Below are 16262 nucleotides of genomic sequence, written 5' to 3'. Positions count from 1 at the left end.
GTCCCTGGCAGTAGCTTGCCATCTTCTGGTCCTCTTACATGAGGCAGCAAGCAGCTTTGTTTCCCTTGTGCAGTCAGAAATGCAGACACAAGGAGACACGGTCTTAACACTGAGACGATGCTGTGAGCTAACCAAGAACATGAATTTGCAGCGTACTGACTATTCCACACCTATGCAGTTTTTTGGGTACAAGTAGTATTCTGTCCTCACTTTGTGTCAAGTAGGTATGAGGTAGGTCATTCCACGTTCAAAATGTCCATGCAAGAGAATAATGCCAAGACGCTAGTGGTAGAGAAAACTCATAGGCAGAGTTACTTAGCAGTAACTTTTCTTTGAAAACAAGCTCTTTTTAAATTTCATTTTTAGATTAACTAAGCCCCTTTTATAGAAGAACTTTTCTGATCACGTAATAGTGGCTTATAATTAAGAATTGCATTGATTAGCCTTGGAGGACACAATTAGGTACAGCCTAGGGATGACTTCAGTTCATATGCTTTGGCATATAGGAATCAGACTGTAGAAGTATTGAAGCACTGCCTTCATGTGCCTTTATAGATTTGTCAACTGATGAACGTTAATTAATTCATTGCTTTAAAAAAAAAAGCCTAAAAGTGCGAACATGGCAAATTGTAAAGTGGCTGAGGAAATCAATTGTCAGCAAGAAGATATTTTTGATACAGTGTTCAACATCTAAATATGGTAAAATGCTTTTTCAGAAATTTCTGCAATGTAATTTCATAACTGCTTTTTAGAAAAGTTAATTCCATATCTATGTTTTTAATTTATAGGTACATTGAAACCTTGAAGGAGCACAAACCAAAAATTGTCTGGGATGAACAAATTGCTGAACACTACTTTGAATACAAAAAGTGAGTTACATTTATTAACTTACTGTTCTGCAAATATTTTTGGGCACGGCCCAGTACACAATGAATTACCAGTTAACTGTAGCATGCAACTGAATTCAGCAAATGGAAATTCTGCTGTTTGTGATCTGTATGTCAACACTGAACTGCAGCACAAAAGAGGGCTTCAGGTGAGAGAAGTAAATCGGAGAAGGATTAATGAAATAACATAAGCTAAAACAATCTTTAGAAGAGAAGGCTGATGAGTCATAGCTTTAGAAGTTGTTCATCAAAGTCATCTGCCGAGTGTCAGTTAATCAGAGGCTCTGAGATTAGTACTGTGAGCTGTTGGGTGATTACCAATAACTTGACCAAAAATAGTTCTGAGAAAAATCTGTGGCACAGGAGCCTGGTTTTACAAGTCCTAGTGATAAGATTGGTCAAGCAACAGACTTCCACTAAATGGAATGGACTGTAGAGAAATTTAATGAGAATAATATCAAGTGACTTCCAGATAAAGTTTTTAAAAGGACTGAGAGCATGAAGGGAAAGAGTAATAACTTTCTTTGTCCTCCCTTTTTCATCATGAAATGATAAGAGGATTCCTGATGCTAGGAAAAATCCATTTAAAACAGATCTAAAAAAAAAAACCCAGCAACATCTTATTAAGCCTCAGTGATAATTTGCTATTTTTGTATGCAAATATACAAAAATATGGTAAAATTATACAAACAAAATCCTACTACTTCTGCAAAACTGTCTCTTGTATATTACTCAATGCATCAGTAATGTCAAGACACACCACTGAAAACAAGAGTAAAACACATTTTAGAGTGCTTTAAGAAAAAAAAAATCAGAACTACTTTGTTATTTCCAAAATACCTTCTTGGTTTAAATATTTTTAAATGTAAAAAAAAAAAAAAACACAAACAACCTAAAAATGTCCTACTTTTATATTTTTAGTTTAATTTTCAAGGTTTCTCTCAGCCTGCAATTTTCTCCTGACTTCTCAGCAACATGTATTTCTTATCAGGAAAAAAAAATATTTACCTGTTGATCAGCAGTGTTTTAATTTATTTTCTGTGTTTGTATGGAAGGACTGGGATCTGTGTTCCTTCATATCTAATTCTTTGGTATCCTGTTGAAAATTACTTTGTGCCAAACAATTACAAGGTTTTTTGTGTTAACTAAAGAGGAATAAATCAGCAGCTTTGTTTTACTGATCTTTAATGCACAATCCAACTGGAGACACAGTGACCGCTGGATGAAAACTTGCTCTCAGAAGAGTAAATCTGAGGGCTCTGTTTGAAAGGCAAGCTTCTGGGATTCATCTCTGAAACAGATTTCCTAAGCGTCTCCTTGCAAACTGAACGTGTGGGAAAGGGATAGCTTGTCAGCAGTACTACATCATTTGCCTTTGAAAGGCAATCTTTGGAGATGCTTGTTCGTGGGCTTCCTGGAGGAATTTTTGATGCACAAAGCACACTGGATCTGAAAAACACTCCAAACTTCACTTGCTGCGCTGTGCTTGGCAGGCAGCCGTGGGGCCCAGCACGTCTGCAGTGGTTCAACTGGCTGCAGGGGGGCGTTATTTAAGGGAACTCTTTTTCAGTTATCACTTTGGTTTGCAAAGGTTCAGATTCATTGGATGGGGATGGCAGCCAGGCCTGAAATATTCTTCACTGGTAAAGCATCTCATCTGGAAATCTCGCGTGTCTGCAGTTGCTAAGAAATCAAATCATGAACCTTTAAGCAAAGCACAGCTAATGATTTTCATATAGCAGGCAGAGACTAGCTACTGCAAATAGTTAGAGAAATCTGTTGTCTCCGAGCGCTTGTCCCAGTGCACTTGACAGGTAAGTATGCATTTACGTAATTTGGGAGATTTTAGGAGCAATTCCTACTTGGTCTGTCCATGCACTCTGCATTTCCTGCTAGCCTAACTGGTAAAGTGGTGCTGTGAGACCGCTTGAAACTCATCCTTCTCATTATTAGGAGTTTAAAAAGCAGCCTTAGTATCTGTGCCCAGTGTAGCTTGCCCTGTCTGTATATTTTATACTGCTAGCATTTAATTTAACCCCGTCTTTCTTCTAAGCCCCCTTCAAGTACTGAAAGGCCACAGTAAGGTCTCCCCGAAGCCTTCTCTTCTCCAGGCTGAACAACCCCAACTCTCTCAGCCTTTCTTCATAGCAGAGCTGTTCCACCCCCCTGATCATTTTCACGGCCCTCCTCTGGACCCGCTCCAACAGGTCCACGTCTGTCCTGTGCTGAGGACCCCAGAGCTGGACGCAGCACCGCAGGGGGGTCTCACCAGAGCAGAGCAGAGGGGCAGAATCCCCTCCCTCGACCTGCTGGCCACGCTGCTGGTGATGCAGCCCAGGGTACGGTTGGCCTTCTGGGTTGCGAGCGCACATTGCCGGCTCATGTCCAGCTTTTCATCCACCAGTGCCCCCAAGTCCTTCTCGGCAGGGCTGCTCTCCATCCCTTCATCCCCCAGCCTGTATTGATACCGGGGGTTGCCCTGACCCAGGTGCAGGACCTTGCCCTTGGCCTGGTTGAACCTCATGAGGTTTTTTGCTGACAGTTTTATAATCCAGTTGCAACAAGATATCTCAGTGTGTTTACTTAGATCTAGTATCAAAACATCTCTGTTGTGAGATCTCTTCTTGGATCCTCTATTTTCACTGTCAGTCTTTTCACCTATTTTTAATGGCAATAACTTCTTCAAAATAAAATCAGCAGTTTTCTTCAGCACTGTCTTTTTTTCCTTTTAGCGGGGAGGAATAAAACTGGTTTTGAATTCTAACCTCAGCTAAAAATCCTATGGGAATCTATCGCAGCTATTGTGACTGTTTGGTATTCCTGTTTTGCAGAAATAAAGGAGGAAAACATGCCGTCTTCTACCCAACACTGAAGGTAGGTGCCACTTTATCACTCAGAGGGCTGTAAGAGTAAAGAGTTTACTTGACTTGTTGCATTACTGAGACACTTCAGAAAATGTTGAACTGGGTTTAGGCTTTTGTGAAAGAAGCTTACCCTCACATAGTTGTTACGATTCAAAGCTTCAGCTGCCTGTACAAGAAGATTGTTTTTTCTATCTCATGCATAATGGGGTTTTTGAAGATTAGCCATGTCTCGAGATAGGACACACCAGGACAAAGCAGTGCCCCGAGAGGATCTGTTCGAGTGCACAGTTCAGGTGCTAACAGACATGCTGCTTGTCAGACAAGAGACCGAAGAAATTTTCCTTCTGATCATGTTGGCTGGAAGCTTGGGGAACTTTTGCCTTCCTCTGTAACGGGGTCCTGATTCTCCCTGTCAGCCTGCATCGCCCTGTGTTCTTCAGTTCTGTTTCTGTGGAACGTATTTTAGTGTTTTGAAAACTGAAGCATGTCCTTTGGCAGGACATACAATTTCTGTCTACACCATAGTCTGCAATATACCAGAACACCGGATAAAATGGTTACTTGCAGCCTTAGTTCCTAGGAAGCTAGGATCTTTAGATTTTCTCAAATTAAGCTAAAGGCAGTATGTTAAGCCTCTGCTGGCTTTTAATCTTGGAAGGGAATTGCTTCAGTAGTGAAAGTATATCATATTTACAGAGAACAGAGACATTTTGTGTGCTTAAACTAGTGTGAAATGATCCAAAGCTCTGTTTTTCTGAACAGGATTGTTATCTTAGTACAAGGATATTTCCTTTCATTAATCTAATATTGGTGGAAGTACTAGCACATATGGGGTATTAATTACCACGTCTAACTATGTTCTTGCTAGTAGTACCTGTCCCAGAGTGTAAGAAAGTTTCATTGCGAACCTATCAGAGAAAAGATAGATCGTGCTGCATGTTGTTATGCTACGTGCTCTTTGGCCTTGTGGAAGGATTTTACCCTGCTGTTGTCAGTACTAACCAGGTTAAAAACACTCATTCCTGTACATTTCTTTCATTACTTCTTCTCTAACAGATACTCAACTGTAGTGGTCGATGAATTTATGGAAACAGGTTTTCTTTTCAATTTCAACAAGCTTGTAATGAAATATTTTGAGATTTATATGCTGGGGCAAATCAAAGAGTTGTTCACATAATAGTGATCAAGATGGGCGGGGAACACTTAATTGTATTACCCCATGACAAGTGTGTTTCTTCCCCTTTTTAATGTTGTAATCACCGGCAGGTTGCTCAAAATTGGTTTGTTCATGATAAGTTAAAAGCAGTCATGAACACCAGGCACAGTGGATCTGTTAATGATGCCTTGATACTTTGTTCTGTTTTCTATGGAAATGAGTTTTAAACACATCCCTGGTGTGAGCGGTTTAAACGTTGCAGTGCTGCACTTCAAAGTAAGAAAACCTGAAAGTAAAAGGTTGAAAAAATAATTATTTTTGTTGTCTGAACTGAAAGAAGTGCAGAACATGAACTGTGGCACTGCTTCCCATGTAAACCAAAGGCTAAACTAACTCTAAATCAATGGCTGGAGCTCAAATAGGGATACTTTTAAATATTAAACTCCCAGAATCTCTTTAAAATAGAATTGTGATAATGAAAATCGTGACTCTGTCCTGGGAGAAGGCAAGGGTAGGTAAAACATCTTGATGGTATTTGACAAGTTGTTCTAATTGTCTTCAGTGATAAAGTTTTATTTTACCCCTGAGACATTTCTGGGAAGAGTTAGGATTTCTGTACATTGTGAAATGGTAGCCTAAATTAGAATAGTCCTCTGCATAGTTCATAAATCTGATTTATTTCTGTGGCATTTTGTCTATTTAGCTGGTTATCTTTTATTAGGTCATTGAATTAACTAGTGCAATTAACTGTCTCTCACTGAATGATTGCTTGCTAACCAGAGAGTATTTGAAATACAGACTAGGTTTTTCAGTATCTGGTTCAAGAATAGATGTTTTTAAAAAGTCTGATAATGACATGAAGAGATGGCAGCATGGAGTGTCTAATGTCTCTGACTAGAAGGTAATTGCTTTATGTCTCTCTGCCTTAGTCCATCCAGTTGCGCTTAGAGCTTGCAAAAGAATTGGGCACTGGAATATCCATCTGGGAACTGGGGCAAGGCCTGGACTATTTCTACGACCTGCTTTAAAATAAGAGATGATCTGGGAAAGACTTTATTTGCTTCAATGAGACTCCACCTTCAATTAATTTGGGTATCCTGAAGAGGTGATTTTTAAAACATTTTTTGTAATTTGTATCATATCTATATTAAACTTGCATTTTCCCCAATAAAGAACCTTTTCTGATTTGCTACACGGACGTGATTGTTGGTATCTGATAAAATTCAGAGAAAAAAAAACCCAGAAGTTTCTTTTAAAGCTCCTGAATTCAGAGTCATTGAAAATAGACCAACATAGCTGGGATGGCATCAGAGTTGAAAATATTTTCTGAAATGTTTTCTACAAGAAATAAAATGGACAAGTTGATGCCATCTGATCAAAGTTTAAGATGGAGACATCTCAGACAATTGCTGGTAATAACCAAAGTAAGTGAACAAATAAATCCATCAGATTATATCCAGCAAATTTAATACCTGCTGGACCCTCTGCATCTTACTGTCTTCTGAGAAGGTAAGTCAACGTAAAATGTCGGGGGGGCGACCAATTAGATATCTTTCCCTCAAGCTGGTAGAAAATCAAGCACTGACAAACTAAGCTGTTAGATCTGTTTGTTTTTTTCATGTTAGTAAATTCCTTAAGTAGTTCAAAGTCACAGTGATTTCCATTTATGACTTGTTTCTCTATCGGTTTTGTTAAAAGAGATGCTCTGTGATTTCTCCCTTCTGCTTAGCCTCAGTTTACAGTATTTAGCACTAGTGCATGATGCATTAGTGGTTAGTTTGTGGGAACTGTAATGTTTAGCACCAAAGGCTATAATGGTAATGATGGATTACATGGATAGCCCCAATAGACAGAGCAGCTCTGACAACCCCTTGACTCGAGTAGGTGCTGTGAATGCGATCAGCATCTTTGTGCATGAAGCTGTCATTCTTTAGCTGTACACATTGGTGCTTTCGTCTCCATAATACAGAATTTTTATGAACCCAAAAGCTGTAACAACCCATCAGTTTAAAAACAAAGCCAAAAGATTCTGTCCCTGCTTTTGGGTTTACAATATTTGTGTTTGTAGAAATACACAGGCTTCAAGGCATTTTCTTCTAAGGAACTAAGAGGTGCTGGGAATTTGATGAGGGTGTCATTGGTCACCAGCAGAGAATCAGGCGATAGCTCTGTACTCCCACTGGTGGTGTTCTTGCCATTTACAGTTGTCACAAAGATAACTGCACTCCTCTGTTTGCATCCACCCTTCCCAGTAATTAATCTCAGTGGGGAATTTATCTGCCCCTGCTGTTTTCAGCAGAATAAATCCCACTGTAATCCACCATTGATTAAAGAACTATTGATCTTCACCTCTCTGATTTAGTTCTGGCATCTCTCGACTTCTCACATTGCAAGTATCCAGCCGGGTTTACTAATCAGGCTTCTTTCTTCCATACCATTAGCAGTAAGATAATTTGCTACGTGAATCCTTGCGTTCAATTAACTTGAACTTTCTAGTTCGTTCAAAAGCAATTTAAAGTCACTCTGGCAGTGGTATCTAGAATAGCACAAGAATTAAATTCTATTACACTGTTTTTTCTACTTTCAGTGGCACTACTGAACCAGAATGTCTCAGAAGAAAATAGTCTGTAAGAAATGGAAGGGGTTGTGATCTGAAATGGCATCCATTTTTATATTAGCTAGTAGGTAGCTTTCAAAACTGGGTGTGGGGAAGGAAAGAATATTTCATTTTAGCTTGTTGTTTCCTCTCTAGAAGAGATACATGTATTTTATCATGTTTTTCATATTTTTTTTATGTTCCATGATGATTCTCTATGAAGTTCAAGATTCCTGTTTATCTGTGAGTACAGCTATGTTAGAATGAAGTGTCTTTTCCATCCTTAGAGATAGAATGAATACCTGTGTGTGTCAAAAAGATCAAACTAACCCTTGCTGTATCATGAAAAGTAAATACCAGATCATAGAATCATAGAATGGTTTGGGTTGGAAGGGACCTTAAAGATCTGGTTCCAACCCCCCTGCCGTGGGTAGGGACACCTTCCACTAGACCAGGTTGCTCAAAGCCCCATCCAGCCTGACCTTGAGCACTGCCAGGGATGGGGCATCTACAGCTTCTCTGGGCAACCTGTTCCAGTGCCTCACCACCCTCATAGCGAAGAATTTCTTCCTTATATCTAATTCTTCCTTATATGCAAGGATGAGAAGTACATTGAGATTTTGAGCCATCCATGGTGCTTGAGGCCAAGGATGTTGCCTTTTGTCTCTAAAGGCAAAACACATTTGTTGCTTTAGAAATAATATTGCAAAAGAAACAAAGTTGGCATAATTCTTTATTGTGAAGTTCTCTGTTAAAAAAAAACAAGAAGAGAGCACCAGAAGGCATGTGAGCTCCAGAATGAATGAAGATTGGCTTCTGATGGATTGGTCGTGTGTTCACTTAATTTTTCAGTGTGTGGGAATGTCAGGTTGTCTTTTATTAGGTATCAGAGAATCCACAAAGCAGTGTGCCATCAGCAAGCCACCGTGAAAACAGGTTTCTTTTGAAATTTGCACCTCACCGCACGTATGAAAAGATGACACAAGAGGGAGATGCTGGTATGAAAGTGGGTTCTGCAGAGCATCTGTTTTCATGACTTTCCCTCAGACAAATGGGGAAAACTGAGCGAAGGGCAGAAGGTGGGTGGGTGTGCTGGAGTGGCACTGCTGTAAGGACCATGGCAGGTGACTTTCATTCCCTCAGTTCAAAAAGAACAGAAAGCACTGTTTTAGTGCTTTAATGCAAAGAAATGTTTTTCTCTATAAAGCAAAAAAAAAAAAAAAGTATGTGTGTTTGTTTTTCCACAGAAGCAAGTACTCCTGAAATGAGGTACTTGCAGGGCAAGGCCAAAGGTGTTGGACTTAAAGAATCGAGGTATGACTGGGGAGAAGTAGCTAGTGTTCCTATTAAAACAGCTTACATCGAGTACAGCAAGCGGTGAAACAGAAGTATGTTTATTTCAACAGAGTATTTCATCATTCCGTTTTCTAAGATACATTTAAGAAAGAAAAAGCTGTGCTCTGTAATCTAGTTCTGTTACAAGAAAAATTTCTGTATGTTAGGGTAAGATCTCAGGTGCTATGAATGTAAAGGTATCTTTTAGCTACCTGATGCCAAGCAGAGCTTTCTTCCAACTGACCTTTGCTCTTGTGTTTCCCCGTGTTTTGCTTTTTTGGGTTAGACTCATGCAGGGTGAAGATAAATACATTTCTCTGCATAATTTTTATTGCATTCACTGAGGAAAAGGAATAGCAGCTGGTTCTGTTGCAGCTGGCCTTCGATATGAAGCTAGTATTTTTTCACCGATGATTGTCTCACACATCATTTTAATAGTTAGCAAAGGGGTTTTTTATATCTGTATACAACTAAGTACCTTATCGAGACAGAAAAGAGGACTTATCTGACTACTTGCAGGATCACATGTACCATACTCCTGGGATAACAGCATCGCATCTTATCTCAGGAAACGTGTCTCTTGTGGTAAGTGTATCTGTCCTGAAAACCGGAGCTGCCGTAGAGTCTTTGTAATCAGAAACAGTTTTAACAGAGAATTGTGGAAAATAAATTGTTTAGCTTGTCTCATTGTGAGGTGCTACTTCTTCAAGGAAAATTGCTTCGGTACCTCGTTTTATAGTTCCTTTTTGTTATCATATGTAGGTGCCAAACTCCAGAATTAACTGTAGTTTCCAGGTAAGAAAGTTGGGTGTGAAAGAGAAGAGGTAAGGTAGACTGAAGGATGACAATAGGAAAACAGCTTCTCTAACCACTTCTTAGTTACAAAGAATTGTTGAGCAAGTTGTAACAATTTAGTGTTGTTTATGGGCTTGGGTGAAAATATAAAATACCTTTTCCATTTCTACTATGAGCTACTAGTGGTAGTTATGTTTAAGAGTGGGGATGGTGTTTTGTGCATACTTCTCCATGGAGACTGCAAAGTTAATGGATGTTCATAGGAACTGTAATTACAGCCTCTCCTGAATTTGGGACGTGTCTTTTGAAGTTTACTGTTTTGATTAATACACAGTGCAGCTGTTAAACAAATGGCAGCACAAAGCAGATGGATTCTACCTCTGCAGCTTGCAGAGGTTGTATGTAGCTATTTCCTGAAAATCCCATTCCCTCAGGGATCTCTTTTTTTATGTAGTAAGTGCAAATTACCTAAGCCTGAATTGGTGTTTTGTAGCCTACCAGGCAATCACTTTGATACTCTGTGTTGGGGAAAAATATATCTTCTCTTTAGAAAAAAAAATCTTTACTATGAAAAATAACTGGACTAGAATTTGATTAACACTGCTTATTCAAAAAGTTGCAAAAATAAATAACATCACTTATCTTGTTAGCATTTGAGATTAAAAGCTGAAATATGCCTTTAAATGTATTTTATTGGAACAAGAACATTATAACAAAATGTTATTTTGCAAAAAAATGTGGATGAATAGAATCTAGGACTCAAAATGGAAAACAATTAGTCGTTTTACATTCTTACGTATATCAGTTACCTTTTCTGGATATATTTTAATGTTTATTTGATTACAATGTAACTTTAAAAATTATTTTAGAAAAAATACTGTAGAAAAACCTGTTTTGTTTCATAGAAACAAAAAGAAATGTTTCTTACAAGCTGTTAATGAAATAAGCTCTTACCCTGACTTCCAACACGTTAGAACTAATTCTCCAGTCAACTGCTGAGAGCAAAGCAGAGAGGCACTTTTGAGTTGCCTTCACATGGCACATAGATTATGATATTTTGATCCATCCCTTGTGTGGAGTTTAAATAAAGTAAAGTTTAGCAATTATCTCGTGTGGGAAAGCAAAACATAAAATTAACTAAAAAGCTAGTCCTCTGTGTATGAATTCTCAGCTGGCTGCCCAGGTGGGAGTAGAACTTAATCACAGGGCATTACCTTGCCCGCCTGTTTCTTTCAAAGAAGGGTAATGAAGCTCATGTGAAAACGTTCAGTGTAGATAAGCAGCATATTGACTTTCTAGAGACTTCCTAACTCTCATTTCATTTACCAGAAGCCACTAATCACAACAGACACACACGTGGTGGCAGAAGGGCACAGACCCTCCAATTTCTAGATTCCATGCCACGTGTTTTTTGCATCAGTGACTTGCTGTAAGGCTTGCAGGACTGTTGCGTTTTTCTGCAAATCCAGGCACAGTTTCTCGGAGCGGGGCTATCTAATCTTCCAGCTCTGTCATCTTTCGCTGGGAAGTTCCTGCTATGTGTGTGGCTGCAGCAGGGATTGCCCGAGTGATAACACCTCGCCTTCCTCTAAGGTCAGTGCGCGTGGGACAGAAGTCAGAAGATGATGGTGTTTTACCAGTTTCCTCCAGTATGTAAGGTCTGTACGTTATGGTTATCTCTGCTGCTCATCCTACTCAAAAAGGTAAGATTGAGTTTTGTTTTCCTTTGTTTATTGAATACATTTGCAAGTGTTAAAGCAGCTCAAAAAAACCTTGCAGACATCACCAGTTTTCACTAAACATCACTTTTCTGCTCTTCCTTACAATCTGCATGTAGGAACAGTCTAGGTAGATCTTTTGATACACTTCAGTGAGTTTTCTTCCAGTGCACCAGTGGAGAGCATATGCTCCGCTATACGCTCTCTTTGCTTGCAGTTGTGGAGGATGGGACTGTGACTAAAAATAGCCAGCAGGCAGTTACTGCCCAATGTAGGAAATTATTTAGGACTGTGTATGTCTATTTTCACCCAATCTTTAACGTTTCTTCCCTGATTTTTTAGGTGGACTCATGTGGGGCAGAAAAGTTAAGTTGCTGTAGATTATTTGACTATTATTACAGTTTTTGCAACCTTTTTGTGTTTTCCTTTGTTCCTTTTGGGGGCTGAACAAAACAAATGCTCTGAGCAGACACGCCTGTATGTCGAGTAGCTGAAGGCCCAGCAGTAGCAGCGTCAGCATTCTTGTGCTGCGGAAGTTGAGAAAAGATGCCTGGGAGCGTTGTGTGACCACACTGAGAGAGAGGAGGAGAGAGCAATTTATGTAATTTGCAAAGCCGGCTCCCTAGTCCCTGCGGTTGCTGCAGCGATACTGTGGTGGGGTGGCAAAGCTCAGCTCTGCTCAGAGCAGCTACCTTGCATTAAGTGCTGTTTCAGTTGCTGCGATGGAGGCTTTTGCGTAAAACAAGCGGTCGTGTAATTTTTGCTCTGCTATTTCATGTCCTTATATGAAAAACCTCTGTGCTAATAAACTTTTTCATTTTGCTCTCATTAAAACAGCTGGTAAATCTGGCTAAGTGAAAGCCAAAGTGCCTTTGTTTTGCTCTAGAGCTGGAACTGGTGATGAACCAGGTGGAGGTGTCTGCAATAATTAACGCAGAGCAGTTCTGCTAATGCAAGTAGACAAGTAGTTTCTTCATAAATGGCAAGCACCCCTCTTTGCAAATATATTGTCTCATGTGTTGCAACTGTAGATGCAACTTAAAATCAGCGAATTTTTTTTTGGGTCTGGGTAGCTTGCTGGTATCATTAACTGGAATTAACATTAGAAAGTGTTTTAATCAATGATGCCTTTAAAATCACAGCACTAAATGACTGTCTGCTGTATCAGGCCTTTGCATGCTGCTGCTGCTTTTTAACTTAGAACTTTCTATTAAAACTAAATTGCTTTTGCTGTTAGCTTGGAATTGTTTTAGATGGACTTTCTGTGTCAAACAGCCAGCCAGGATTTTAAATTCCATCTAATTCCTTCTTTCTTCATTCACATCAACCCTGAAATTGTGGTTGACACGAGGATTCAATTGCACACAGGAGATTGGCTGAGCTCTTGTCTTGAAAGCCCGGTTTAGAAGTTTATTGACTATTTTAAAGCACTGAGGGTTAAATTATACCTTTAGTATTTGCTTTAGGATTTGGGGTTACTGCCTTTGATACAAGAGGGAATGGGCAGCAAGTTTTAAGAGTTTTAGTTTTTACTGAACCAGATTTTTCAGTTGTTTTAATAGGAGTTAAAAAAATGTATAAATAAAGTGGCAGGGAGAATATTCATCATCCCCAGAATGAAGACTTCCCTGTTCTCTCGAATATAGAGTGCTTAAACCTTTGGTATGAGCAAGGTCCCAGTTTTGTGTTTCAGATTTCATCTTCTCCCCTTGGCAGTAGCTCTTGAGCTTATCTGCCCGTGTCTCTAAGGTGGTGGGCAGGGCAGGAGAGGGGAGTGGAGCGCTCGTGGCTGTTGGAGAGAGGGAAAGGGGCAAAGCAGCTACTTGCAGAAAAAACGCACTTTCTCCTTTTCTCCCTCGTGTAGGAGCAGCAGAGAGCTAGACTTAGCAAAATTAAACCCAAACCCCTGTGTTCCCAAGATCATCCCTGTGCTTTTTTGAGCCTTGTCTGTCTTGGAGCCAAGGAACATGAAATATTTTGGCAGAGTCAATGCTGTATCCTTGGCATATATATTTGTAAAAACGAAGGTTACTGTTCTGATGGCTTCTCCCAGTGCTTTTTGGCAGAGAATTAAGTTATTGAGTGAATTTTGCAGATGACAACGTGAATACTGTAAATACCCATTGCCTTCCCAGGTACACATATTGTCGTATAATTTGAATTTCAAGTGTGTGCAGTATTAAAATCATTTATCAGGTATATAAGAAGCCTTTTCCCTCTCAGGAACCCTTGGTTGTTAGGGATAATAACTGCATTGAAAAAACAGGTAGGCTTCCCAGAGTAAAGAGTTAGAAGAGGACAGTGTTCCAGAGAGCACACAGCCTTACACAGACCTGGCAGACAAAGGATGAAGGGGAAACGAAAGAGAAAATTACTTTTTCGGTGTTGGGTAGTAAGTCTGTCACAAAGTCAAACGGGAGCCAAGGTTTCTGACTCTCTCTCCCATCCCTTGCTGGCTAGACCCTGCTGCTCTGACCAGAGCAGGCCAGAGCAAAGCAGGGTCCTCCCCACCGACACTGCGAGGGTCTTCTCAAAATCTTTTGCTGCAGAACAATCTGTTGACAACGAGTCGGGGCTGGGCGCCTGCCGAAGCCAACAGAGGATGCTGTGATACCGAGAAGCGACGGGTCCCTCCCCTCTCCACCACAGACTAAGGGAAAATGGCTTTGCTTGTAGATATGGAGACAAGTAACACTAGAAAGGATAAATGGAAATAGTAATTTGCTCAGCAGGCAGTCGGGTGGAGGAATTAACTTCTGCAATAAGTCAGAAAGCCGCAGACAGTAGCTGGATATTTAAAAGGCCTGAATATTTTCCTATGATGAAATCACTGCTTATTCTCTTTAAAGGGAGGATAATGGCGGTTTAGTCCTCCAGCCATTAGCTAAATTGTTACTCATGTGAGGCATCTTCCCCCCACCCCAAGCTCCCCTGTTTCCCCCCTAAAACGTTTTTTCCAGCACCTTGGTACTTCTGGCATTTTCTGCATGTTACCTGGATGAGCTAGGGGAGGGGAAAAGAGAGAAGGATCTGTAGTGGATCACATTTGCATGGCTAAACTTGTGCTTTTTAATCTTGCTTGCGTACGCACTTCAGGAGATATCCTTCTCTCCTTTTGACAGATGTCTCTGTATTTGTGTGATGTCTGAGTCAAACTGCTGCTCAACTTTCATTTCCAAGCCATTTTCTTTGTAAGAGAAAGCATGGGTTTTTTTGCTGGCATTCAAGCGCTGTTGGTGTTCAGGCACCATCGCTGCTTAAAGGTTCCACAGGCCCCATTTTGCCACTGACTTGCATGTCTGGGAGCCCATTTGTTTTCTAGGATTTTTGTTGCTGTTTATAATTAAAACAGAATTTAGCAATGCAGCTGCAGCTTGATTGCAGCTTTTTTAATGAATCTCAAATGAAAACATAATCCTGCTTCATCTCCTGCAGTTGTGTTGACTCTGGGAGAATGGGAGGAATGAAAAGAAGTAATAATGCCTTTCCCCTGTCCTGCAGAAAATTTAAAACCATTATTTGGAAGGGCAGAGTAGATGGTGGTTCTGAATGATGAAAAGGAGAACGCTTCTGAGAACAGAGCTCTGCTGTGAAGTTGTATAGCTCAGCCAGTTTTCATTGATAATGCTACTTTTGTAATAATACCCTTTCACTTTTTAAGGTATTTCCCCTGGCAGCATCAAATAACTTGGGGCTTTTCTGGAAGAAAATGGTTGTATCTGAAAGAATTTACTTCTAATTTCAGAGCAAACCCAAAATAATGAAAGCTTTGCTTAGTGAGAAGCATTCTACAATGCAGGTGTCAGGCACTAAAATTTGGGCAGTTTCTTCACGATGATGGGGAGATGTCACCCCGGCTGACTGCAGCCAGTAACAAAGCAGGAGGAGGACAGCACGACTCGCTGCACATGAAAATGTTTTTGAATTTCTGGTTGTATCGGAGTGGTCTGGAAGCGAGCGCTGAAAGTGAGCAGCACCTGGTCAGCCCTCCGAGTTCTCTAACGGCATCTATCCAGTGCTCTTCTTTCACTGTAAAGCTTTGCTTTCCGCCAGACAGTAAAACTTGCGATGCTCAGCTGAAAGGCAGGATTTTGTAAGTAGTCCCTCGAATGTGCATCACCCCGAGGAAGGACGTTTGGTTTACTTTCAAAATTATCTGTGCCCCGATAAATGTCTCATCCTTTTGCCATTACTACTGGAGTAGAAAGGTTGCAGGGGGAAGGGACCTGCGGTGATCATCTAGTCCAATTGCCTGACCACTACTGAAAGTGTGCATCAGAAGTTACTTAGGAAAGTGAAGTTAAGGTTAATTATTTGCACAAAATTAAAGATCCCTACAGTGCTGTATTGAATCACCTTTAAAAGTACCCCTCGTTTTGAGTCTCTGTCATGGGCTGCGCCCCATATATGGTCTATCTCAAAACGTAAATTAGGTGCTAATAGATCTGTCTGCAGGATCTCGGTCTGAGGACTGGTAACGCTTTGGAGAATAAATCCCTTTTATTTCCAGTATTTGGAACTAGCTGGTAAAATGTGCATTCATAATAATGGCTGTTCGCCACTTAATTTGAACTATTCCAGCTCATTTCTGTCAAAGTTAAATTAAACTTTAAGAATTAAGAAGGATAAGGAAAGAAATGAAATTATGATGAGATAGGTCTGCCAAGCTTTATACTAGGGCACATAGAATTTATGGCAAGGCAAACTTGGCTTACCTATCAAGAGAGGAGATTACAAAAGAATTTATTTAGAAAGAAGCTGAAACACTTGTTTTTATTTAACGTTTCATGGATTGTTCTGCACGTTATCAGAATAATTACTTCCTGTGCTTACGTAAGTAACAGTATTTTTCATCAAACTATTTTGCACCTCAAGTGTTTTGTCCATTGAAATGATTCTGTGTGTTGTTTT

General features: G+C 40.1%; 1 protein-coding gene across 5 annotated transcripts in view; it reads left to right on the top strand.

Moving 5' to 3' along the window:
- The window catches only part of CHID1 (chitinase domain containing 1), a 127483-nt gene extending 121382 nt beyond the window's left edge, over positions 1 to 6101 (top strand). For all 5 annotated transcript variants that reach the window (XM_075162968.1, XM_075162972.1, XM_075162970.1 and 2 more), the window contains 3 exons: positions 789 to 869; positions 3719 to 3761; positions 5837 to 6101. In XM_075162968.1, coding sequence (XP_075019069.1) covers positions 789 to 869; positions 3719 to 3761; positions 5837 to 5935 — 223 coding nt within the window. In that variant the 3' untranslated portion in view covers positions 5936 to 6101. The remainder of the gene's footprint in view (positions 1 to 788; positions 870 to 3718; positions 3762 to 5836) is intronic.
- Positions 6102 to 16262: the final 10161 nt, after the last annotated feature.

Source organism: Calonectris borealis, chromosome 14 (assembly GCF_964195595.1).
Source record: "Calonectris borealis chromosome 14, bCalBor7.hap1.2, whole genome shotgun sequence".
NCBI lineage: Eukaryota > Metazoa > Chordata > Aves > Procellariiformes > Procellariidae > Calonectris > Calonectris borealis.
Note: the sequence above shows the minus strand (reverse complement) of the source record. Positions and strands in the feature narration are given on the sequence as shown.